At 37.1% G+C, this 26,066-nt stretch overlaps 1 protein-coding gene across 2 annotated transcripts; it reads right to left on the bottom strand.

Moving 5' to 3' along the window:
• Positions 1–23,960, bottom strand: LOC142631918 (DNA-binding protein RHL1). Of its 2 annotated transcripts, XR_012843689.1 has the most exons (13): positions 23,458–23,960; positions 23,258–23,368; positions 22,878–22,964; positions 22,587–22,792; positions 20,695–20,810; positions 20,200–20,423; positions 18,806–18,845; positions 18,674–18,723; positions 18,472–18,520; positions 10,446–10,480; positions 1,459–1,583; positions 640–681; positions 290–366 (listed from the first exon to the last, which is right to left on the bottom strand). XR_012843689.1 is itself a non-coding variant. In XM_075806274.1 (12 exons), exons 1-12 carry the CDS (start codon positions 23,758–23,760, stop codon positions 331–333), a joined length of 1,299 nt encoding a protein of 432 aa, XP_075662389.1. In that variant the 5' UTR covers positions 23,761–23,960; the 3' UTR covers positions 1–330. The 2 variants fall into 2 exon arrangements, 1 of the variants encoding a protein (XP_075662389.1); XM_075806274.1 differs by lacking the exon at positions 1,459–1,583 and having other exon boundaries at positions 1–366.
• Between the last annotated feature and the right edge of the window lie 2,106 nt (positions 23,961–26,066).

The raw sequence follows: 26,066 nt of genomic DNA, 5'->3' as shown, positions 1-26,066 counted from the left end.
GAGAAGTTGGGAGAGATAATTCAGCATTCAAAATAGAACAGTTGTAATTCACGACCTGAGCATTTAACTATAAAGAGGAGTCAGACAGCAACTTTTCCTCCACACCAGACGCCAACTCATGAAGGAAATTTGTTTCTTTGTTATATTTCAGTAACAAAAATCAACTTTAACTCCCCCAAAACAAAGGGTTAAGGCTGTGGCAGTATAACCAGGTTTCAAAGATCACTTAGAAGCCTGTGAGCTCCTAGAGCACTATAATTTCACACGGAATTAATATACATCATTTGATTGAAAACTATATTGGTGTTTCCTAACAATGACATTAGAATCTTAGGAGGTCCAATCTTCATCACTTCCCTCAGCATCCTAAACAAGATAATAATGAATGAAATTAGCATGATCAGCAAACTATATAAATTCACACATTCTTCAAAAGACGAGTTGTGACACTGTTGCAGCGTCAATGGCTATCACAGTAACAGTTCAAGTTCAGTGCCAAAAATCAGTTATCACAACCTGGCTTCAAACAACAATATATCAGCAATGACTGAAATTTGATATATAGTTGTTTACCATTGACATTGAGACCGAATGTTTGCAAATGCAATAAGATATATACATTTTTCATTTGAAAATCACCTGTGAAGAGCTTGAGAATTGTTCGATTTCATCATCTTTAATCTACAAGGTTCATGAATTCACAGGTTAGCAAAGAAGCAAATCACTTGATTAAACCCAAAAATAAAAAAGGATCTAAGAAAACCCATATCTTAAGCTCTCATAATAAAAAAGTCTGACCCTTGAAAGCTCTCTATTGCACTCACCACAAATGCACATAATGCATAAAAGACACTGCTTCCAAGCAGCATTGGGTCTCCATCATGGTTTTAAAAACCGGTATGGTCAAAGAACCGGAATAGAGAGTAGTTCTCAGTTTTATGGTTGGACTAGGGTTGGACCGATGGTTGAACCGATGATGTCATAAATAAATAAATAATTTTATAACTACTCTTTTTAACTAAGAAATTTTATTAAATAATAGTAAAACATTAGACCTTAACTTATATATATATATATATGACAGCCAAACTCAAGCCCACTACAAAAAGTATTTTAGTTATTCTTTTATTTTGCAAATAACAAAAGTTACCAGTGAGTAGCAATATCATTGCCCACTTGATATTTCTTTCCTAGCACATATCCTACCTTTACATGTTGATACTCCACCCATCACATATTTTGAAATCTTACATCCACACCTTGGTTAATTAAAAGCTTTGTACTTCTAGTTTCTTCTTTCACTTTTTTCTAATTTTTCATCTCTTTGCCTTCAATACTCTCTCTCTCTCTCTCTCTCTCTCTCTCTCTCTCTCTCTCGTCAATATATGTGCATTAGGGCATGTGCAAGTCCGCAAGAGCAGCAAGCAAAGCTCTTAAACTGAAGCAGATAAATTGTACCTGCATCTCTTTGGTTTGGGCTTCCTCGGTTTTTCCTCAACTGGGTCAACTCATAAATAGTAAATCTGATGTTTTCGGTGTTAATGTGGGTGTCTTAGGCTTCACAGCTCTAGACTTGACAGCATCTTCAAAGTCAAAATCACTCTTCTTAAATCTGAAACAAAATCTCTATCTTTTTTTTTTTTTTGGGGGTCAAAAACATAGTGGCTGAAGTGTTATTGAACAAAGCAGCTTAAAACTGGTTTAACCGTACCGGTTTCCAGTTAAACTAGCGGTTTTCTAGTTTTCCTTTTTTTTTTTTTCCCTAATATCCGGTTTTTAACAATAACCAGACCGGATTAAGGTCCAATTCCTGGTTGAACTGGCCAGTCTGGTTCGGTTTTTAAAACCATGGTCTCCATTACTAAGTGCCCCACATCAAGAATCCAAAAAGTACATATTGGACTTGGGCATAACCAAGACAAGCCAGACAAAGCAAACATCAAGATCAAAGCTGGCAGGCAACCAAACCACACAAAAGGAGGATGATCAATTGACGCAAGGGCTATAAACAAATCGAGCCGAGTATTAAAATTTTAGAATTGTTCATTTAATCTTATTTCATGAGCAGAGCTCAAGCTTATCAACAAACTAAATTACATGTTCAAACTTGATTCATTTTCTTGTTGAACAAGCTTGAGTATTCACGAGATATTTGATTAACTTATTATTTTTCCATATAAGTTACCATCATGACTAAATTTTTTTACATCTTCACAAGTTTAGACTAAAACTTAATAACTAAATTAATATTGAAATTATACTATTTGAGTTGATTAGATAGAATGATTTTGATTAATGAACTTATAATATTAGATTTACCAACCTTGTATTCACAAAAATTAAATATAATTTTTATTATGAAATGAACTATTTGATAAATCGCTAGTTCTCCCAAAAGTTTAAACTAATAAGAAATTGTGAATTTAATCATTTACTATAATTCTAACACTTCCCCTCACATGTGGGTCTAGATTCTTCAATAAATGGGACCCAACATGTGATTTTTAACATTTTATATGAGAGGTAGAATGGAGACAAGAATCAAGTTCAAGATCTCCTGCTTTGTTACCATAATAAATTATCATTTCTCCCATAAGCTTAAACAATTAGGAAATTATGAATTTAATTATTTAACTATAATTTTAACACTATTTATATTATTAATAAATTACAAATAATATTTTAATATCTAATGAACTTATATATACACTTATAGTTTGTATAAGTATTGTTGCTAGTGGTATTTACATGTTCGGAAACATTTAGCTGAAACAAAAAAACTTTATGTTGAAAGTATTGTAAATAAAAGAAAGCTTAAATTGTACAATGGGACCCATGAATAGTACCAAAAAGTGTAATGGGACTTATGAATAATACCAAAAATAAGCTAAATAATAAAAAAAAACTGGTTTTTTAAGCTAATACCAAACGCAACCTAAGTATGTGTTAGGGTAAATTAATTAACCCTAAACACACTTCTCGAGACTAACATGGTATAAGAGCACTTAGACACCCATTGTCATCACCACTAACACTAGCATCAACTGTCAATGCAGCATTCCCCATTGCCGGCGATATAGTAATAGCAATCCCTGACTCTAACAACCTTACTCACTCCCAAAAGAAAAAGGTCCCTTTCAAGACTTCAACGAGGCTTCCGTTGCCATTAAGTGAGTACCACCACTTGTTTGTACCCATCGTGACTCCAATGAGGTTCCTATAGCCATTCCGAGACCAATCGGTGCCGTCATGACCCAGTTAAGTTACTAAGTCAAAGACCAAACAGTGCTGTCACAACCCAGTTAAGTTACCAAGTCAAGTTGACTGGCCTGTATCTCAGTAGTTTGCCACCCAAAGACCCAAATCTTTGTGTATAGGCCAGAAACTTAGCTCTTGCGAATTCACTGCCAATAGCTGGTGACCCACCATAGCCACCTCTTTCGTGTTAATTTGGTATCTTTGTGCATATCAAGCTTCAGTATGTTCTTTGCTTCTGTGGTTATGTAATTGTAGGCTTGTAGCAGTGTGGTACAGGTTGCTGCAATTGCAATCCATTTCTTGGGTGGTTCATGTTGCTATCTTGATGGCAAAATGGTATAACGCTTTGTGTTCGGAGTTTTGTGATTGGACAGTATTAGTGCCATGAAGCACAAGTGCATTTCCGGATTTGGGTGTGGGTGAGGGTGTGGGACTCGGCAATTTTTGAAAAAGTAGGGTGCGGATGCGGCGATTAAAAAATTTCTAAAAAATATTTATATTTATATTTTCTATATATTGCGAAGCATACTTTTTCACATTATATAATAGGATCCCAAAAAAACTCCACCACAATAGTTGCACTTAAATTGTGTGTTTCCACCTGATTTAGAAGTAGAACCAGGTGGTTTGTCTAACTTAGTCACATACTGCCAAAGAGGAGCTTCATCCTTTGGCACTATTTCATTAGATGAAGGTGAAGTTTCTATGCTAGTAACTTCATCCATTGCAAATTCAATAAATTCAATTTAACCTACAAATAATTTGACAAATATATAATAACTATTAACTAAATAAAAAATCAAACCCAAGTCACAACATTACATTACAGCTTATATAAAAAATTTTAAAAATTAGATCACAGATTCACAATGAGTATTGAGTAATAGAGCATGTGAGAGTATAATGGAGGGTGAAAAAATGAGATTGAAAGTTTTGATTAGTTTGATACCTGAGTTGAGAGTGGGTCGGTGAGGTGAGCTTGAGACTTGAGAGTTGACATGGTTCGAGTGATGCAAACAGTGCGTCTATGAGAGAGGGGAGACGGAGAGCAGAGATGGAGAGTGAGTGATTGAGTGGCAGAGGCTGTGAGATTGTGTCTTAGGCAATGATTGAGTGTGTCTGTGAGAGAGGGGAGATGGAGAGCAGAGAGCTGAGAGGGGAAAGGGGAAACGCAGCGCAGAGAGTGAGAGCTGAAGAATGAATCAGTGCGTTTTGCTGTTTTATGGTTTTGTTGTTTAAAGCTTAAGTTCAAACGGTGCATTTTGCACCTTTTTTTTTTTTTTTTTTTTGAATTTCGGCCTGAATTTGCAGGTTTGGTGCCGGTACGGCCTGAATCGGTCGGTTTCGGCAATTTTGGCTGATACAAACCGATTCGGCTTGAATCGGTGCATATCGGGAGACGAAAAAAAAAAAATTTGGACGCGGCACCGACGCGCAGGCAGCGACATCGCCCGCCACACCCCGTGTCGGACGCCGATGCGGCACCCATTTTGCTGCGTCGGTGCTTCCTAGTATTAGTGACTAGTCGGTGGTTTGTGCATGGGACAGTAATGCCGGTGGTTTGTTCCATTGCTTGGTGCTATGAAGTCCAAAAATGGTAATCCTTTGTTCTCCTGATATGCTTTCCATTAGAGTCCGCCTACGGACACACCTACCCACACCCAATTTCACAACATGCTTGGGTGTGAACTTATGATTGGATTTCACTACTTACAAATGGGATCACTATTGCTAAAAAAAATAAAATTTAAGTGCCCCAATCACAAGGTGACACTAAAGTGTGTTGTGGATTTGGGTGTGTACTTGAATGTGTCTCTAGACTTACCCTTTGAATCTCTGCCTCTTTTGTAATATGCAAGTAATATGTCCTTCACTCCTCCATAGAGAATTTGAACGATTTTGATTCAATAAAGAAAAAAACTGATCCAACATTTCATTAGAAAACCTGAAAGTAGAATGCAAACTGAAAACTAAAAAAGACTGAGAAAATCTATGGCTAATTCGAGGTAGTCAGGCCTCATTTATGACTAATTCAAGGTAGCCAGGCCTCCAAAAGAGAAAATTTTCATGGTCTCGAAGTTCACCTAATGGTCCAATAAGACAACAAACTGCAAATTACTAATGAATGAGCAAAAACAATAGCACAGGGAAAAAATAATTTAAGGGTATATGTAAATAACTCAATCTTTACCTAGGAAGCACCTACACGGATACAGGTGCAAGTGCGGGTGCGGTGCAGCGACACGGCAATTTTTGAAAAAGTAGGACACGGGTGCGGCGAGGATACGTTAATTAATTAATTAATTATATATGTGTGTGTGTCTAAATAATGAAAAAAGAATTGTAAAAGAATATAATTACTTAGCTTGATAGGATTTTAATTCATATAGGACCAATTTGAAAAGAAGCACGTGTGGTTGGTGGAGAAGATAAATGCAAAATAAAGATAAACATACACACAGGACACACCCACGGACAAAACAGGTGAAAAGGGCAAGAGGAAAATCCTTAAGAGAAACAGATCTGGCCTAAGGAAGAAGAAGGAGAAGAGATTAGAGGAGGAAGAAGAGGGAGGAGATCGCGTGAAAGGAATAAGGTGGAGGAGATCGCCTAAGAAGAAGAAGAAGACAAGGGAGAAGATCAGCGTGAGAAGAAGCAAAAGAAGAAGAAGAGGAGGAGGGAGGAGATTGATCGGCGTGAGAGCACTGAAAGGTTCAGGTTATAATCTATTTCTTCTTCTTTTTTTCTCTGAGACCATATCCCACCATGTCCTGAACGTATCTATATCGGATTTAAAAAAAAGTGTGGACGCGCGTGCAGCCGCATCCTGCATCACATACGAGTCTAACACAGGTATGGCTACCATTTAGCCACACCCGTGCTTCCCAGATCTTTACCAATCCATCTCCTTTAATGGTAAAACGATGAAGAAACAAAGAGATTGTTTGCACGTCAATCACTCTCTCTAGCTTACCTACAGCCTTTGATCTTGTAAAATCACAAATTTGGGCAGTAAAGACATCCCTTTTAGTGAATTTTTTGGTAGACTTAAGCCCCTCTCTGGCTTACTTACAGCCTTTGATCTTGTAAAATCACAAATTTGGGCAGTAAAGACATCGCTTTTAGTGAATCTTTTGGTAGACTTAAGCCCCTCTCTAGCTTACCTACAGCCTTTGATCTTGTAAAATCACAAATTTGGGCAGTAAAGACATCCCTTTTAGTGAATTTTTTGGTAGACTTAAGCCCCTCTCTAGCTTACCTACAGCCTTTGATCTTGTAAAATCACAAATTTGGGCAGTAAAGACATCGCTTTTAGTGAATCTTTTGGTAGACTTAAGCCCCTCTCTAGCTTACCTACAGCCTTTGGTCTTGTAAAATCACAAATTTGGGCAGTAAAGACATCCCTTTTAGTGAATTTTTTGGTAGACTTTAGCCCCTCTCTAGCTTACCTACAGCCTTTGATCTTGTAAAATCACAAATTTGGGTAGTAAAGACATCGCTTTTAGTGAATCTTTTGGTAGACTTAAGCCCCTCTCTAGCTTACCTACAGCCTTTGATCTTGTAAAATCACAAATTTGGGTAGTAAAGACATCCCTTTTAGTGAATCTTTTGGTAGACTTAAGCCCTGTTATCTGATTCTAGTACTATTGCATTACCTATTGATTCTAGTACCATCTGATTCTAGTACTTTTCTTCTTCTTTTTTCTCATTAATATTAGTTCTTTGATTACCTAATATAAAAAAAAAAGCATTACCCTCTAGTGATAAATATGCCTTTTTCACCTCTATGAGTGGTAGAGGTTGTTGTGGCATCTATGGAGATCAAGATAATGAAGGTTGCGAGAAAAGGGGAGGAGGTCATAGCAAAGGACGTGGTCCTCGTAAATGTACATATTTTCATGGTGAGAATCATATGGTAGACATTTGTTGGGATCTTCATTGGAAACCTATTGCACATCAAATTAGTTTCTAGAAAGAGGAGAATGTTTCACAACCCTTTTCAACCAAGGGAGTCAATTTTGCACCAAAGGCCATTTTGGTTTGGTCAAGGGAACGATTGTTTTGGTACATGTCATTAGTGGTGTTCCAATTCAAAATTACCACTACATATGTGTGTGTTTATAAACATATAATTCAAAATCCAAATTTTATGAGCTCGAATATTAACCAAAGTACATTAACCCAATGTATTAGATTAAATATCATGTTTTATAACATTTTCTTTATAATGATATTTATAATTATTTTTTATTGTACTGGCCAAAACATCAATAGCGGCTAAAACACTCGAAAAATCTCTGGTACAACCAATTCAACACACAATTTTATTTGGTACTTTTTAGAGGAGTACTGGCACTAGTTTAGTGGCCAATACAATACTAACTGCCGGTACAACTAGTACCAATACGGTATTGACTACCTTGATTTCAACTGGCGAAGTGGTGTCCATTCCTAAGGAAGAGTATCGTCGCCTTGTGTCTCTACAATCTCAGTCTACTACATCCTCTTCTACTATTACTCACTCTTAGAAACGTCCTCCCACCGTCACTCAAGATCCCTAGGTCATTAATTCCAGAGCAACTGACTGGTCATATGACTAGTAATCCAGGTTTGCTCTCTGATCTAAAGACACCTTCTAGTCTTACCCCTACTATTTCCTTGTCTTCAATGCTATATGATATGTTCCTCGGCTTCCACTTAGTCTAGTGTCTATTAGCAAACTTACCAAAGCTCTTAATTGGGTTGCAATATTCTTACCTCATATTGCACTTTTGAAGATCTCCAAAAGGGAGGGAAGATTGGTGGCAGACATGAGTCTAACAATCTTTCCTATCGAGATTTTCATGATTCACCTCATTTAGCGTCCCTTCAATCATCAATCTCGCCTTTTCAGCATCATTGACATCTTGGCCATCCCTCTCTTTAGAACTTGAACTTGTTAGTCCCATCATGACATTAAATTGAGTCCATACAATGTAAAGCATGTCAATTAAGTAAATACCATCGATGCCTTTTGTATCTATACGTGAGAGTCGAGTCAGCAGTCCTTTTCACCAAGTTTATTCAGATATTTGGGATCCCATAAAAGTCCCTTCATATTTGGGTTTAGGTATTTTTTCATGTTTGTTGACGATTTCTCTCAAGTCACTTACCTTTACCTTATGAAGGAAAGGTTAGAATTGTATTAAATTTTATATCATTTTATATGGAAATATAGGCTCAATTTTGATGCTTTCATTTGTGTTTTTAGATTTAATAATGCTCGTGAATATTTTCATATTGCTTTAACTCAATTCCTTGATGACCATTAGCTTTCTTGTGCCCATACCCCACAACAAAATGGTGTGGTGGAACATAAATTGAGATATTTGTTGGCAGTCAAAAGGCGCTCTTATTTCATTAGTATTCTTAAAGCCTATAGGAGTGATGCTATTCTGACAGCCTGTTATCTTATCAAAACATCAAACTCTGAATTTCCAAAACAAAATCCTGGATCATGAATAACTCTAAATTCAACCAAGCTCTACTAAGTAAATGGCTGTGGAGGTACTGTATGGCGACAAGTCACCTTTGGTGGCAGGTTATTGAGATCAAGTATGGGAATATTTGAGGAGGGTGGTGTACAAAAGAAGTAACAGCTACTTATGGTGTTAGTCTTTGGAGAACCATAAGACAACGCTGACCTACTTTCCTTAAGTCCATCATCCTCAAAGTTGGCAATGGTAATAGAATTAAATTTTGGCATTGTTCGTGGTGTGGAGATTGTACTTTCGAAAGGCATTTCCCGAACTCTACAGCTTTAGTTGTAACAAGGATTCCTATCTTGCAGATGTCACGTCTTTTCCTAACCAAAGACTTCATTGGGATCTTTGACTCTATAGAGAGCCCCAAGATTGGGAGATGGAACAATTTGATATTTTTCGGAACCTTATTCATTCTATGACTTTTACTGGTGAGGGGCATGAAAAACTTTGTTGGAAGTCGACAAAGAATAAGGGCTTTAAGGTTAGTGAATACTACTTACCCCTCTTTTCGACCCTGATACTCCTTTTCCTTGGAAACCTGCGTGGCACTCAAAGATCCCTCCTAGAGTTGCTTTCTTTTTCATGGACTGCCACCTTAGGCAAGATTTTGACCCTTGATAGATTATGGGATAAGGGTGTCCTTGTCATGGATTGGTGTTATGTGTAAAAGACGTGGGGGATCAGTAAACCATCTTCTTCTTCCTTGTCCCTTTGCTTTCGAGCTATGGTCTATGGTTTGGGTCCTTTTTGGTGTGATCTGGGTTATGCCTTAGAGTGTGGCAGATTTATTCGCATCTTGGTAGGGCTCGTTTGGTAGACATCATAGCATAGACTTGTGGAGGGCCGTCCCACATTGTATATTATGGTGTCTTTGGCGGGAAAGGAACATTAGATGCTTCAAGGAAATGGAATAGTCGATTCTTGAGATTAGATCTCTCCTCCACTCTTTGTTTGATTGGTGTTCTTTTTTTGTTCTTTTTCATGCTCTAATCTTTTTGTTATGCTTGATCATTGTAATTTACAATCTTGATGTACTCCTATCCATGTACACTCCCGGTGTACCTAAGTCTTTTTTATTAATGATATTTTGTTATTTATTATTAAAAAAAAGAATAGCCCAAAAAAGCATAACAAACACATAATTATTCAAAAAAGGGAAGAAAAAATAAACCATCAATTAAATGCATTTGGATTCAGATTCACTAAACCATTCGGGATTAGTGCATCTAAAAAGTATCAGATTGACACTAAGTCTTGCACTTCTAGGGGAGATACATCTCAACCATGGGGGGAAGTTGTAGGAGGTGCTGAAGAAGGGGATGAGGGAAAGAAGAGGGGTTAGGGGAGTGAGAGAGACTTTTGTTATATAATTTTTTGGTGTGGGGAAGGGGGGGTTTGCTGAAGAAGGGTGAGGGAGATGAAATCATCATTAAGGAATTTTTATATAAAGATTAAAATGACACAACACAGTAAGACGGGTTTTGAACTTGGGACAAGTAATTAGGAAGCCAGCGCCTTCACCACTAGACTACAACCCTCATTTGTATATGACTCAACTAAACATGTGACTGGAACCAACTTCCACCCTCCTAGTTTAACAAGATAGTAACAAGACAGAAATACGCAAAGCATAAATATGAACCAAAACTAAAACAACAATACCTCAACTTCCTTTCTCTTTCCCATGATACTTCCTCCTGCAAATTTAGAAACACCAATTCATTAGCTTGCCAAAGTTTGACTTATATACACATCTGGTAATGACACAAATCGTGCATAGGAAATTTCGAAATGAAGCATTGATAAACATATATAGAAATGTAATTTCTGAAAGACCACAGAATTTGTAGGAGAGAGGCCTGATAATGTTTATTGTATAATTCTGGCTCTAACACCATCCACAACAATAACCAGAACTGCAAATAATGATCTGGTCATCCTGCTTTATTTTGAAAAAAATGACACCTTATATTCCTACATGCAAAAAACTAAGTTCACCCGGAAATCCATGAAAACAGACGAGATCACAAATATAGGAAAGTTAAATAATGTCCACTTAGGCTGAAAACTAAGCATTAATACAAAAAGATAATCATCCCCATCTTCATCACAACACCAAAGAAGCCAATTGTACAAACCATTAACCACCTTGAAGAGAGGCTACTGCCAGCTAGGAAACAGTCTGAATTCTATCAAGACACAACCACTTAAAATTTCACAGATGATGCTAATAAAATCAGAGTTGCTTATGTTGGACCTGCTGAAACTTATCCATGCACATGACCAGTAGAAGTCAACCACAACTTTGTCAAGTCTAAAACTAAATTGCATATCCATGTCTGTGTGATTATTAATGAATGCATTCACATAAAGTCTCCTCCTTATGTCCCATATTATTGGGCTTGGATCTAGTTAACTACGCTTGAGGGCCTCTAAATCCCATTTTGCACCAAGGTCCATTGACTCAAATCCTAAAGGAAAGAAGCCCAAATCTGTTCACACCAAGAAATTGACCCAGACCTGTCGCAATCTCAGGGAAGAGCCACCCTAAGGTGGTACCAGCAAGCATCCAAAGGTCATCATGGGTGGGCACCTAAGGCAAACGGATATTCTGGGAGCCTCATTGAAAAAACAAGGCAAGGAAGCTCTAGAACAGCAATGTATGGCCCTATTGCATAAAATTGGAAAAAGGCTAAGCTGCCAGCTGGGAAACAGTCTTATAAATTGGACCTCCTGGAGAGAGTCCTGTTCCTGGCTTCACGTCTTCTCCAACTGGGTTCTGCTTTGCAGTTGCCAAGCAGAGCTCGTTCAGGTTCTCAAAAGAAACAAAGTGGGTTGAGGGGGCTTAAAGTCCAGTATGTTGTGAACCTTGGTGCTGCCTTGATCCCAAGTGTGCTCAGAGAGGGAGGGGGGGGGGGGGTGCTTTCAGGTAGGGGGTATTGAGGATTCCAAATGGGTGGAGAAAACGTTGCATGGATTCAGTAAATTTGTGGGTTTTCCTATTTAAGGCTTTGAACAGCAATGTATGGCCCTATTGCATAAAATTGGAAATGGTAGGAAAAACCATGTACGGGAAGCTGGCTTGCATAAAGCAGCCAACACAGGTTCCAAGGGAAATTAGGAAGTTAAAAAATTTGGTCTCACTTGAGAGCAATGATTGGAAACAGACATGTAGTAGTTGAGGATTGGACATTGAAGTGGGGCTAGGCGACTAGAGTTTAACTTATGAAGCTGCAAAGACCACCGAATTCTTAATCCCCAAACTACCTAATGAAATAGGATTACAAATCACAGTCATTTTCACCGTATGAAGTTTCTGCTCCTCCCCCATACCTCCCCAAAGAAAACCTTGTTGAAGTTTTTCCACTATGTTTGCCACGCCATTTGGCAAAGGAAACAAAGATCGATAATATGTAAGAAGGCTAGACAATGTTATCCACTATCTTGGATCAACAATCTCAGATTGTAATTAACTAGGATTGTAGTGAATGTAGTAACTTTGCACATAATTAATCTTGAAAATTAGTAAAACGAAAGAATGAAAAAAAAATCCCTTTATGAGTATGAAGACCTCAACCAAGAAGACCAGCTAATGACTGTCATCACTTAGGCAGTTGCATCAGGTAATGCAATTAAGTAGGAAATATTGGCATTAAAAACTATATTTCAATCCTGCAAATTTCGTGGTTGGCTGGTTATTTTTTGCACTGCCCATGTAATGGCGAGACCCGTTTCTTAGGGAAACAATGGATTATTATATTGTTGACGCAGGACAACCAAAACAAAACTAAACAACGGAAAAATAAATGGATATGATCTAGAAGTTAGCACCTAGGCCTTGCTTGGAGTTAGCACCAAGCAGGAAAACCACTAGGAGTCAGCATCTAAGGTAGAACTAGAGTCAGCACTAGACCAAAGAAAGACCAAATGACCATTTTTTTCATTCATCAAAATATCAACTATTTTCTCAAGGACTACAATAGGTTACTTATAAAGGATTGCTAAACCCTAATTCTAATTAGCTAGGAAACCCTAATTGCCTTATTATAAAAATAACATTGTTTCCAAACTAAAATACTAATAGCCTAATAAACTATTAAGACCTAAAACATAAAAATACAATTGACTTGCAAACATTAATAATATTAAATAATAATTTCCTTGCAACTCTCACATCATTCTCCTCTAGTTGGAGAAAACTCGACCTCAAGTTCTAAAGCATTGAAGGATTAGGATGCTAACAAGTAACACTTGCTTCCAATCCAGAATCACCTTAGGGAGGACAGAGAAAAGAAAAATCTTGAATTCCACCATGTCAAACTCTTTTGGAATAATAAAATCAATGTGTGGAATCAACACAATCTTATCTTGAACCATTGCAAGCACTATGTTATCCATTTTCTCCACTTTAGCAAACTGTTTGTCTTCATGCACCATGGGAGGCTAATCAAAAGCAAATTCATTAGCTTCCAATATCACATCCTGTGCACACTCTAACATAATACTCTCTTTAGAAACCATCTCTACACCTTGCTGCTCTTCAATAGATTCATTTCCTTGCATGCATGTTAAAGCAACACTTGTCGAGGCACGTACGTCTTTGTCAACATTAGGCTTTAGTGTTACTTGAGGTTTCTCCACTACCAAGATCTCATCATCAATGTTGTCTTCTATGGGGGCAGCAATAATTTCATTGTGATCAATTATTCTTGGTTTCCTAATTGAATCGGTTTGAGTCATCATTTGCTTCATCTGAGCAATCATTTCTTGAACACCTCTCATGAGCTTTTCAGATAATTCCTTTAATTCCTTTAATTCCTTGGTAGATTGTTCAAAAGTGCACTGAGGACATGAAATGGGATGAGGATTCATCGTATTTGCTTCAACTTGAAAAGTACCACACTGAGATTGGGGGTAGATACTTTAACTCGAAAGTATGGTGACAAATACTCATCACAAAGCTTTTCTTTCATATATTCCCACACACTAATGGTAGGTTCATACTTTATATAGGGGAAATATTCAAGATCCTCCCAAAACATTTGTGCTCCACCTCTTTAACTTCAACTTTGCATACCTAACTTTTATGTTATCCGCAAAATTTGCTTGCTCAAAGAATTGCTCCATCCCATTCATCCAATTGACAAAATCCCATGGATTAGTTTTACAACCATCAAATAAGGTGCTGCTGATATTACCATAGCTCACTAGGCAAAAAGATTTTGCCTCCTTGACTTGCTAAATATGGCCCACTAAAGAAGGGATTGCCATGGCATTAACCAAATAAAGCTTCACTATTTGAACACCAAAATAAAAACCTTTGTATCAACGTGGATTGGGCTGACTTTGTGGTTGTAATTTTTTTTTTTGGGTTACTGGGTTTAGTAGATTGAGTGGGTTGGGACAATTGGGTCTAATTAAGGTTTTTTTTATTATTTTTTTTTAAATGGGTTGGGACAGTTAAGGCTGAGGCAAAAAGATCGGTTGTCTTTGGGTCGGGTCAGATGTGTTTAAGGTTGATCAGATCAGGTAGGTCACGTAAACGGCTAAAGAAGGGGAATAGGAGAATTTAGACAGGCTAGTGGGTTACCTCATGAGATTGGATAGATGGAGGTTTGGCATTGCAGTAGAACCAGCGGCGTGCGAGGTTGAGACTTCCGACAGTGTTTGTGGTTGCGGTTGTGGTTGTGGTGGCTGGCTTTTCTGGCAGCTGGTGGATGGCGCTTCAAATGGAGCAATAATTGACAGATGGGGTTTGTTGGTTGTTGGGTCAAAGGGCTTGGGTTGATGGGTAACCTTCTGGTGGCTTGATACGTGTGGGTATTGAAAGATGGCTTTCTGATGTTGGTTTGGCAGAGATGTGGCAAAGGGATTTTGAAGGTGGTGTGGTGGCTGGATTTCTGGTGGTGGTAAAATATACGGTGAATTTTTTTTTTGGTTCTGGATTGATTGCGATGATGCTTCAAACAGATCAGTGTTTGCTTTGATACCAAAATTGACGCAGGACAATCAGAACAAAACTAAACAACGGAAAAATAAATGGATATGACCTAGAAGTCAACACCTAGGCTTTGCTTGGAATCAACACCAAGTGGAAAAACCACTAAGAGTCAGCACCTAAGGTGGACCTGGAATCAACACCAAACCAAAGAAAGACCAAATGACCATTTTTTTATTCATCAAAATATCAGCTATCTCCTCAACGAGTACAATAGGTTGCTTATAGAAGATTGCTAAACTCTAGTTCTAATTGATTAGGAAACCCTAATTGCCTTATTACAAAAATAACCTTACTTCCAAATTAAAATACTAATAGCCTAATAAACTACTAGGACTTAAAACATAAAAATACAATTGACTTGCAAACATAAATAATATTAAAATAATAATTTTCTTGCATCTCCCGCATCAATTGTAGAGCTTCAGTAATTTTGAATCCTCATTTTCTAGAGTTACTAATTATTTCAGGGAATTTCCTACCACGCCATTTACTAGATATAGGGTGTTGTTGCTATTTTTGTACTCCTTTGAAGGACTAAAATATTCTTCCATTAGCAGTGCACAACCACTTCTAAATATTGATTTCCTCACTAAATATATGAAATATCTATAAATAGCACAATTAATAGGCAACAGCAGTAGAATCTTAGGGCATCTTAGAGAAGTTGGGCTACGTGGAGCCTAGTGGCAGAGATATCTGAATCGGAACCGCAACCCTCCTTCCGTCACGTAGTTCAAGTACCCACTGCTCCGAATTCCCCCATTTCTTGACTATATTGCCGCAATGCTCCTGAAGAATCAGTCAGAAGTCTTGATCTAAGCTCTCTTCACTAGTTGTAGTACATGCCGACTCATTCTTGGCCTCATCGGCCTCATTGGAACCAAGAAGCTCAGCCTCGGCTACATTAGAGGCTTGATTCAAGTTAGTCAACGCCGATAACTCATACCTAGCATCGTCAACCTTATCGGAGTCGTGAGATTGAGCAGCGGCGACATCGGAGACCATCGACGACATCAACGGCGTTATCGGCACATCCACCACTACATTGGAACTCAGAACATCTACCGCTGAGGACGTTGAGATCGATGGAAGCAACGAAGACTATCCTGGATGTTGGGTCTCTCGAATCGGAAAAGACAAGGAGTTAAGCTCTTTTGTTTTGGGCCGCTAGACCAAAGTGGGTTTGGGCTTATAGATATTTAAATGAGTTGGGTTGAGTTATTTAGCTTTTGAGAGTGCAGTGGGCCTAAAGACTTGCGTGGGCTCAACACTTACTCGACCCACTTCCCGAATGTTGGAGTACTTAACTTCCCACTTACCATTCAGCCCACGCTCCAAACTTAAAGATAGTTCTAGCGATAAAGGAATTTTAGCGCCGTTAATAGCATTTTCTTTAGTCTCAAGCATGATTTCAGCCCCAGGTATTGTTCTTTCCTTCCCAACACCCCTATCACACGAATCATGGTACTGACTGCTCAAGCAAGGCTTGTTTGAATTTTGAATACTGGGCATTAATTGCTTTCCTTTTTTGCTTCCTGCCTCATCTTTCCAATCACCATCCCCCATTGCTGACAAAAAGGATTTTTGATGCCTGAACTGTTGCCTTGTTAGGTTCAAAACAAATTGAGATGGCGGTTTGACGGTATGTGTGTCGGGAGCAATAGCCTTGTGTAAATGAAATCCAAATCCTCTCCACCTACTACCAAGCTTTCCTTCCGGCACAATGATGGAACCCTTATGACGCCCATGAACAAGTTCAGAGATCATAAGAAAGCTTCCATGCGCATTGGAACCCAGTTGCAAAATAAAAACCTTACTACCATCCCTGAAGGTTCTTGCAAAGTTTTGAGGAGGTATATTTGACATGAGATCCTCCACATTAGTTAGCAAACGTTTAGCACTCTCTTTAACTATGAAAACTGACCGTAGAGAATCCTTATTTCTTTCATATATATGTAACATATAATAAGTACCTCCCCCTTCAACCGAAAATTCAAATGTTTTGGACTCGACGAAAAAGAAAATGGAACCTCCCATGATAACAGAGAAAAAGAAAAAAACCAAAGAAAATGGAACCTCCTCCATTGGCCTGTAGCTTACTCATTGTGGGTTCATATGTTTTAGATCTTTGGGATCCAATGGGTCATGTCAGGCTCTGTGGAAAGTTTGGTGTATTGTTGGAGCCATTGGGTAGAAAAATTTAATTTAGATATTTGGAATATGGTTCCTGGCTGTTTGATGTGGACTGTTTGGACGGAAAGGAATCGGCGCTCTTTTGAGAATACCGAGAAATCTTTGGTTCAATTACAAGCTCTGTGCCAGAAGACTTTATTTGATTGGTCGAGGTGTTGGGGCTTCTCGAATTGTTCCACTACCTTGGAGTTTATTTCTTCTCTTAGTATTGCACTTTAAGTTTATTCTGGCTGTTTGTTGCTGTTTGTTTGTTTGTTTGTTGCATTTCCTTGTGTTCACCATCATGAACACCTTGTATTTGCTTTCTTCTGTTTTTCAGTTTGTTTAATAATACGCTTATTACCTATCAAAAAAAGGAATTATTTTTTTCAAATATGTTCCAACATTCATCAATAATAATTCTTATATTACTTATCAAAAAAAAAAAAGATACCACTTTATTCGTTATCTTGTTGAAAATGAACTACAGATACTTGAGAAGATTTGTGGATCTAAGAATCCAACAGATATGTTAACTAAGGGTGTCACAATTGAGAAGTTGAAGTTGCACACAACTCCAGTTGGTCTTCTAGCTCAAGGACAAGAGGATGAGTTGCACTGGCAAGGGATTGTGTTTGGAGGTATGCGGCTATTGTTGGTGATTGAACTAGTCTCCAAGTGGGAGATTTGTTGGGCTATGTGGAGCTAGTTGTATTTGATTCAGATTATGACCCAACCCGATATAAAAGTATCACAGTTTTTTAATGAGATTCTTTCCTGGGAAGCACGGACGCAAAATTGCCAACGTACTGGTTGGACATGTATCCATCACAGACACAAATGTGTCAAGTAAACACTCAGGAAGAAAAAAACTTTTTTTTTTAATTCAATTCTTCTATTTTGATGTTGAATGTTGTTTATTTGAGCTCTTTTTTATGGGTATCTAGTTTATTTGAACACTTTTGTTCGTACTTTAAAAAATATTTTATTGTCTTTAAATTAATTTTAACATTTCATTTTTGTTACATAGTTTTTAAATCCTAAATAAACATAACTTATTTCAAATATAAAATTTATATAACTAAAAATAAATATTAATTAATTAATTGTCTTTTCCTCAACGTATCGTATCCTAATTTTTCAATAAATGTCGTGTCATCATACTACATATCGTATTTGTATCAGTGCTACATAGATTTTTTTTATTCTTAGTCGGAAAAGATTTTGGCCCATGTTTAGCCGATTGTGAATCATGTGTGCAAGAGTGAAATGCCGTAGTTTTGAGATTAAGGTTGGGTGAGTTGTTTTGAGAGAAAAAACTATATTGCCGCATTTTGTATTTTTTCCTAAAAATAGTGAAATCACTACAACTCCGTAGACGTAGGCAAATTGCCAAACCACATAAATATTGCTTTGCGTGATTTTTTTTTTCTTTGATGCATATATTTTCTCAATTTTTGCATCTCACAGATCTAGAAATTTCGTTTATATTCCCTACAAGAGAGGGAAACTTACCAACATCTTTTTCCTTGATAACTTTTTCCTTTTTCCTAGGTCCTTCATCCTGCAAGAACAAGATTTTTATGCCATGTCAGCTTGCACACAAACATAAATCCCACAACAGTCCCACATAAAGCAGTCATTGCTAGGAAGAGAGATTGCTGTACTTAAAATTCAAGAGAGAGGGGGCGGGGGGAATTAAAGGCAAAACCTCTACCTCATTATTCTTCCTTTTTGAATTAGGATGCTGCAACTTCTGGCTGGAAACTGGAGACATCAATAGTTCTTGTTCTGAATTTTCTAATCCCAATGGTCCCATTATAAAAATGAAATAGAGAAAATTAAAAACCTTTTGGAGATGGGGATTTCCTTGGACTTCTTGGTGCTTTCTGAAAATGGAAAGCTTTATAAGAAAACTGTAATTCTGAATACCAGTTAGCTATAAGTTACTTGGCAGTATAGTTTGAATCATATTTCCCCAATAAGACATTATGTATAAATCTGAGAAAGTAATAATAACATGCAAGATTGTAGTCAAAGTTGACATGCATTTAGCACTATTCCCTCCCTCCCTCCCTTACTAGATTAATAAGCTACACATGCATCTAGTAGGCCTTGACCAAGATGCATTCTTCTTTTCTTTAAAGTTGTGCCTAGATTGAAGATTAATTTGGCCGCCAAATTAATGTCTTACTGGAATACTAGGATGCAAAGTGTGTTACCTTCCAATGAAATATATAGGGTTACTCTAGGAGCTCACTTCAAATCAAAACCTATTTGGGATGACCTATTTAGGATGACATCTTAGAAAGAAAGTAAAACTCAAGGCCTTGCAGGGTAACACAGGTAATTCTTTTCCCTTGTTGTATTTGAGGTACAAAGGTGCCACGAAAAAAGCTTGTGTTCTTTGCTTCGACAGTTGCATTAAGGAAAATTCTAATGGTGTACAATATTAAAAAATGAAGTCTCCTGATTATTTATTGGTATTGCATGTGTAAGAGGAGTGGGGAATCAATTGAGCACACGTTGCTTCATTGTCCAGTGGCTACTGATATTTGGTCTTCTATATTTGTTATGTGTGGGATATCTTGGGAGATGCTTAGGATTGTGATTGAGACGCTGAAGTGTTTGCAAGAAAGATTTCATCAACAGAGTCTCAAAGATTTGGAGGGCTGACCCTCTTTGCATCATGTGGACAATATGTCAAGAGAGATTTTAAAGGCGAGAAAAAAATAATATAGAGAAGTGGAAGTAGAAAAGAGAAAAGAATACAAGGGTTACGTGGTTCGTCCTGATGGCCTACGTCTACGGGGGAAGCCCTTAGCGGATACATATTTTCTATATAAAGCTCATTGTTACACTGAACCCTAAGCAGGGTATATATAAGAGCTAGGGTTCGCCCTACATGGGCTTACAAAATATTGGGCCTCTTGGGCCATTACATGAACATCAACCCAATATCTTTGACACTCCTCAAGCTGGAGCATATAGTCATATAGGTCCAGCTTGAACATATACTCTCTCCAATGGAGCATACAGTCATGGGTACTGGCATAGCATTCAATCCATGCACATGATAGTCAAATTGATAGTGGACCCTTCAGAAATGCAAAGGTGCAGTGAGGAATTGGAAAAATGAGCATCTCAACAAAGTTTTTTTATTCTACCAGAATGAAAAGAATAAAAAGAAAAAGGAAAAAATCATGCACTCTCAATAACCAAATTAAAGTCTTAAGATCTTACCTCCTCTACTTTCTTAAACAGTGTGGATATAGTAGCCTGAACAAGTGAACCATGATTGCTGCCAGACCTTTCCTTAGATTTAGTTGCTGTAGTGGCATTACGAGACAGTCTCTTCGACTTAGACACTGACATAGCAGACAATTTATTCTGTTCAGGAAATTGACCCCTTTCTACAGCACCCTTATTGTCAATGTCAAGGTTTACAGAGCAGAGATTTTCAGTCTGTACTTGCAAATTAAGGGAATCAACATATTGCCCGTGAAAGGAAAGTTTGGCTCAGCTTATATCCTAAAATAGAATGTAAAGCTTTTTAAAGTATCAACCTTTTTGACGTATAGGTGTACTTTTACAGAATAAACAAAATAAGTTCATGAAAATGCTAAGAAGAATAAAGTTCTAATGTTCTAGACTTCCAGTTTGGCTGGCATGCAGAGATGTTTAAAAAAGAAGTGCCTTTACAAACATTTACTATCAAAGATGATATGGTCAGGATATTTCCACTAGTATATTTTGTGATTGAAGAATCAACTTCCTCAACTTTTTTTCCTTCCCCTTCTGATACATCAGCATCACTCTTAACAGATTCATCCCCAGAAGAAGCATCTGCAAAACTGAACAATAAAAAGGCTATAGATAAATGGGAAATTGTAATTTCTGAAGGAAATGATTAACTTAACTAGATAGAACATCAAAGCTTAATCAATGAAAATTTTCAAAAATTTGGCTCAAAAGCATCAGAAGAAGGATCTCATATTTCAGTGTTGGTGGTTTCCATATGGTCAACAAGCCTTATCATGGGACTGCAATGAGCCTAGCCAAGCCGAGCTGAGCTGAACTAAAGGAGTTCAAACTTGGTTTGTATTTACTTTGCTACTGAGCTCAAACCAAACTTGAGCTGAAGACCGAGCTCAATATTTACGTTCTAGCACGGTTTGTTAATTTCCCAAACAAGCTCTGTTAAATTATTAAGTAAATTAACACCTTTTTTTTAAGAAACTTATGTTTCTAGCTTTCTGATGCACATTAGCCATCCAAATTTATACTTAAATTTTATTAACTAATTCATTTACTCTTTTTTTTTTTATATAAGCAACGTAAGAATATTATTAAAAATAGAAAAAGTGCCAAACCAAGTACATTGGGGATGTACTATGGGGGCACAAATTAGGAAACAAAAGTACAACAATCAAGAAAAATAGGAAAAGAAGAACAAGAAAAATGAGAAAAGACCACACTCCATTCAAAGAGTGTGCAAGAAAAAAGACTTAAGCTCTAGCAAAGAACATTCACAACCCTCAAAGCTTCTAGCATTCCTTTCACGCCAAATGCACCATATCAAGCAATGAGGCACTAATCTCCAAACATCAATGTGACAATGTCGCGCAAACTTTCCTTGCCAAGCCTCAAACAGTTCAAGAACAGTATGAGGCATGACCCATTGAATACCAAACAAGCAGAAAACCAAAGACCACAACTCCCAAGCTATGGGGCAATGAAGTAGAAGATGATCCTTCGACTCCCCACATCTCTTACACATATAGCACCAGTCAAGCACTAGCACACGTCTTTTACAAAAGTTGTCCGTTGTTAAGATCTTACCTAAGGAAGCAGACCAAGAAAAGAAAGCTACCCTTGGAGAAACCTTCGATTGTCATATCATTCTCCGTGGGAAGGAACTAATTCATTCACACTTTAATACAACAACAAATCTTCAAATTTGAGCTCAAGCTTAGTTCATTTAGTTAAATAAGAACTAGCACAGATTACCACTTTGTCCGAGACAAGATTCTTAGTGGAGATGTCACTACACCATTTGTGAAGTCTGAAGACCAACTTGCCAATATCTTTACCAAGGTATTGTGTAGTGTTTAGGGTCTATATTTTTCAAGTTGGTCTTATATGACACATATGCTCCCACTTGAGGGGGGTGTTAAAATAAATAGAATGATGATATTATGGGTTGTACTCTTGGGTTGTATAGGCGGTATTCTACTAGAAGGGTTTAGAAGATTCCAGTGACGATGTGTCCCTACCATCTGTCTCCTTTAAGAATATTCCTTGTCCTATTGTAACCACATTCCTGCATAAGAAATGAATAATAAAAGGGCTGGGAACTAAGAATTTCTAGCACCTCCTTCATGTGCAATATACATCATCTATTAATATTATATACAACAATAGTCTAATATCTAAGATTACCCCCACCCCTTCTAATCGTTTTACTATTTGAGCGAGCGAAGGGACAACATAATCAACATTCAACATCTTTTGGCAATAAAAGAACTATATTGCAGCTACTCACATCTTTGTGAGGATTAAAAATGAATATCAATTATATTTAACAAAAAGAAGATATATAAGGCAATATAAGATGGCAAGGCTAGTACTTGAATGTTTTCCCAGCGGTTCTCTGTGAATGTCGAGCTGGTGTTGCTTTGATCAAATCCTTGATATTTTTCTCAGAGTCAGATAAATCAACTTCAAGCTCTTCAGATTTAGGAGACTGTTGTTCTACATATGTCATTCCGGCAGGCTTATTAATCAAAGATGTGGACCCTGCTCCACCTTTGAAGTCATATTCAATGAGTTGTCCCTGAAAAAAAAAATGGAGATTTGAGATGTGGATCATCAAAGGAAATATAAATTCACATCACACAAAAATTCAAAGAGAACCAAACCTCATTAAAATCATTAGGAAAATCGAGGCGAGCTTCTTCGGGGTTCTCATCTTCTGTCCCAATCCACCATGCTTCAGAAAATACAATCTGTGGTGTAGTATCAAAGTAATTGGTGAGACAAAAAGGGAAAACGGTGGTTCGAGTGTGAATCAGATAAATTACACATTACTTAAAAAGCTTAATCTATTCTCTATTAGAAAATGATGAATAATTTTATAGCTGAATCTAACATTCCCTCTTTCAATTATTTTAAATGGGGGGAGGAAAGGTAAGGATCTCTTTTCTTTTCTATGATACTAATGACAAATATTACGAATTGTCCCAAAAAAAAAAAAGCTTAATTAAGCGAGTGAGAGAGTGTTTGGAAAGAAAAGACTAACCATATTATCGAAGTAATCGTCACAGGTGACACTCTTGCCACCTCTAGGGAATTGTAACGTCAGATATCTGTTGTTGGGATATAAAATAGTCCCAAACAACTTCAATCGGCCCTGAAAGTAACAATTGGCTGGGTGATTGTAAAAAATAAAAAATAAAATAAAATTGGGAATTGGGAATGAATATCAAAATAAATAAAAACCTTGGGGAAATGGAGGTAGAGAATGGGGTTTTTGGTGGCCAAATCCTTGAGCTCACCGATCTTGCCTCCTTGAGCAGGAAGAGGGGCGAGTAGTCCTGGGAAGGAGAAGAGGAATCTGTTCTTCCGCTGAGACTTCTTGAGAATGTCCTTGCCATGGTGTTTGATTACGACATTCGAAGGCCTCAGCCTCGACGCCGCTTCCACCTTCGCTCGACTATCTGTCACTATGATGTCCTTCGCCAATGCCACTCTCTTCAGCCTCTTCCGCTCTGAAAAACCATTTTCACCTTCTTCCTTCGCCATTCGATTCGATGATTTCTTTCTTTTTGCAACGGAATCTTAACCTGATGATTAATTCAACCCCCAAATCTAGAGTCAATTAAACTGGCGAAAATTGGAAACTAATTTAGTTTTCCAACGAATATAATTAGTAGATATTTATTACTAATATCTCGACCCTTTATGCTTGATTTTGGATCGAGCCTTTACGGCTCGACTTTCATGTTCTGAGGGAGTCTAACTTGGGCTTTTTTAAAGTGGAAATTGAATCTTAGAGACTCGATTTTTATACCAAGTCTTAAAAGCTAGGCTTCTATGGTTTAGGATTTCACGTAGAGGACACGTGGAAATTGAGCTTTAGAGGCTCAGTTTGCTAAAAGTGAAACTGTCAAAAACTCGATTTTTAAATTGTGGTGAAAAATTACACCACAGTTTGCTAAAAGTGAAACTGTCAAAAACTCGATTTTTAAATTGTGGTGAAAAATTACACCACGTGGCAATTATGTTTGGTCGCTATATCAGATTTGGTTTTTTGTCTAGGTCTCGATGGGTCATACACACATTTAGCAAGTCTTCCCCCTCTCTCACTCCCTCTCTCTCTCTCTCTCTCTCATACAATCCTAACACTCATTGTAGTCTTTCCCTCTCTCACTCCCCCTCTCACTCATACAATCTCAGCACATTTGCACATCCTCATGTCAGGTATGGGTCTTTTGGTTGTTTAGTGAATATAGTGTTAGTGTATATGGTGTTAAGATATATTTGTATCATGGGTATGTATCATGACTTTTGTTGTTTGGTTTTGATATTTGTCTTTAGTTTTTTTTTTTTTTTTTTTTTGCTTGAGTATGAAATTATAATCATTGATTGTATTGTTAGGTTTTTAACATGGGTATGTATCATGAATTTCTTTTGTTGTTTGGTTTGATATTTTTCTTTAGTTTTTTTTTTTTTTTTGCTTGAGTATGAAATTATAATCATTGATTGTATTGTTAGGTTTTTATCATGGGTATGTATCATGAATTTTGTTGTTTGGTTTGATATTTGTCTTTAGTTTTTTTTTGCTTGAGTATGAAATTATAATCATAGATTGTATTGTTAGGTTTTTATCATGGCTATGTATCATGAATTTCTTTTGTTGTTTGGTTTGATATTTGTCTTTAATTTTTTTTGCTTGAGTATGAAATAATGATTGATATTTAATATGTATTGTTGGTATATTTGTATTGTTAGGTTTTTAATGATTGTAAAAAATATTGTAGATATATATATGTATTGTTAGGCTTTTTATCATGACTATTTTTGTTGTTGTTTGGTTTGATATTTTCCTTTATATTTTTGTTAGAATGATTTGTAATTTTGTAATGGGAGTGAGTTTTGTCTTTAGTTTTTTTTATTTGTTTGAGTATGAAATGATAATAATTGAGTGTGTTTGTATGTAATGTGAGATAAGTATATGCAAATGTGGGGTGACAAGTTATAATTTTTGTACTTTGAGTAGATAGAAAATGTTTTACAATTGATGTTAAATGAAAGAGATAAAATATGTCACTAACATATTACAGTTGACTCTAATAGGTTCACAGTTTCTGAAGAATATTGATATAAATGTATACTACGGTGGACCCGTTGTCAATACTAGAGAGATTGACGGATTCCCATTTAGAGGGCTGGGCATTGAATGCTACTACATGATGATAAGTCGTAAGTTGAAGACGTTGAATGATTTGAAGAGGAAAATAATGGAAGAATTGAATTTGAACCCTGATTGTTATGACATAAAAATTATTTATCTTTACCTACAAGAAATCTTTCATGAATGAATAAATTACGGGTATATAGCGATAAAAGAAGACAAACATGTAAAGATCATGTTTAATAGGATCCATAAAATGCCTCAAGTAAATGCTGCTGAGTTGTACGTAAGTTTGAAGCCACTTGCAAAAGTTGATACTGAGGATATGCAACAAACAACTACATCTTTACAATTTACAGCCCTAGATGATGGATGCACTATAATGGGAGGCTATACAATGGGAGGTTATACGCTCCCATCTCAAGATCATTATGCCAATACTGGTGAAATACTCCAACCTCAAGAGACACATTTAGGGGAGGAAGACGAAGATGAAGATCATGCTGCGAATAATGGTGAAAATCTTGATGATATGGATGAGTACGAAGAGAGGATTGAGCGAGGCAACTTTGACAAGGATGTGGATGACCATAAACTCGTTCCCAATTTTGAAGAGGAAAATATGGAGTACCATGATGAAGGTGATGCAGACGATGATATTGGTGTCCAGCATGATACAAATATGACCACTGCC

The sequence above is a fragment of the Castanea sativa genome, chromosome 4, assembly GCF_040712315.1.
Source record: "Castanea sativa cultivar Marrone di Chiusa Pesio chromosome 4, ASM4071231v1".
NCBI classification, from domain to species: Eukaryota; Viridiplantae; Streptophyta; class Magnoliopsida; order Fagales; family Fagaceae; genus Castanea; species Castanea sativa.
This window is presented reverse-complemented; position numbering and strand designations above follow the sequence as displayed.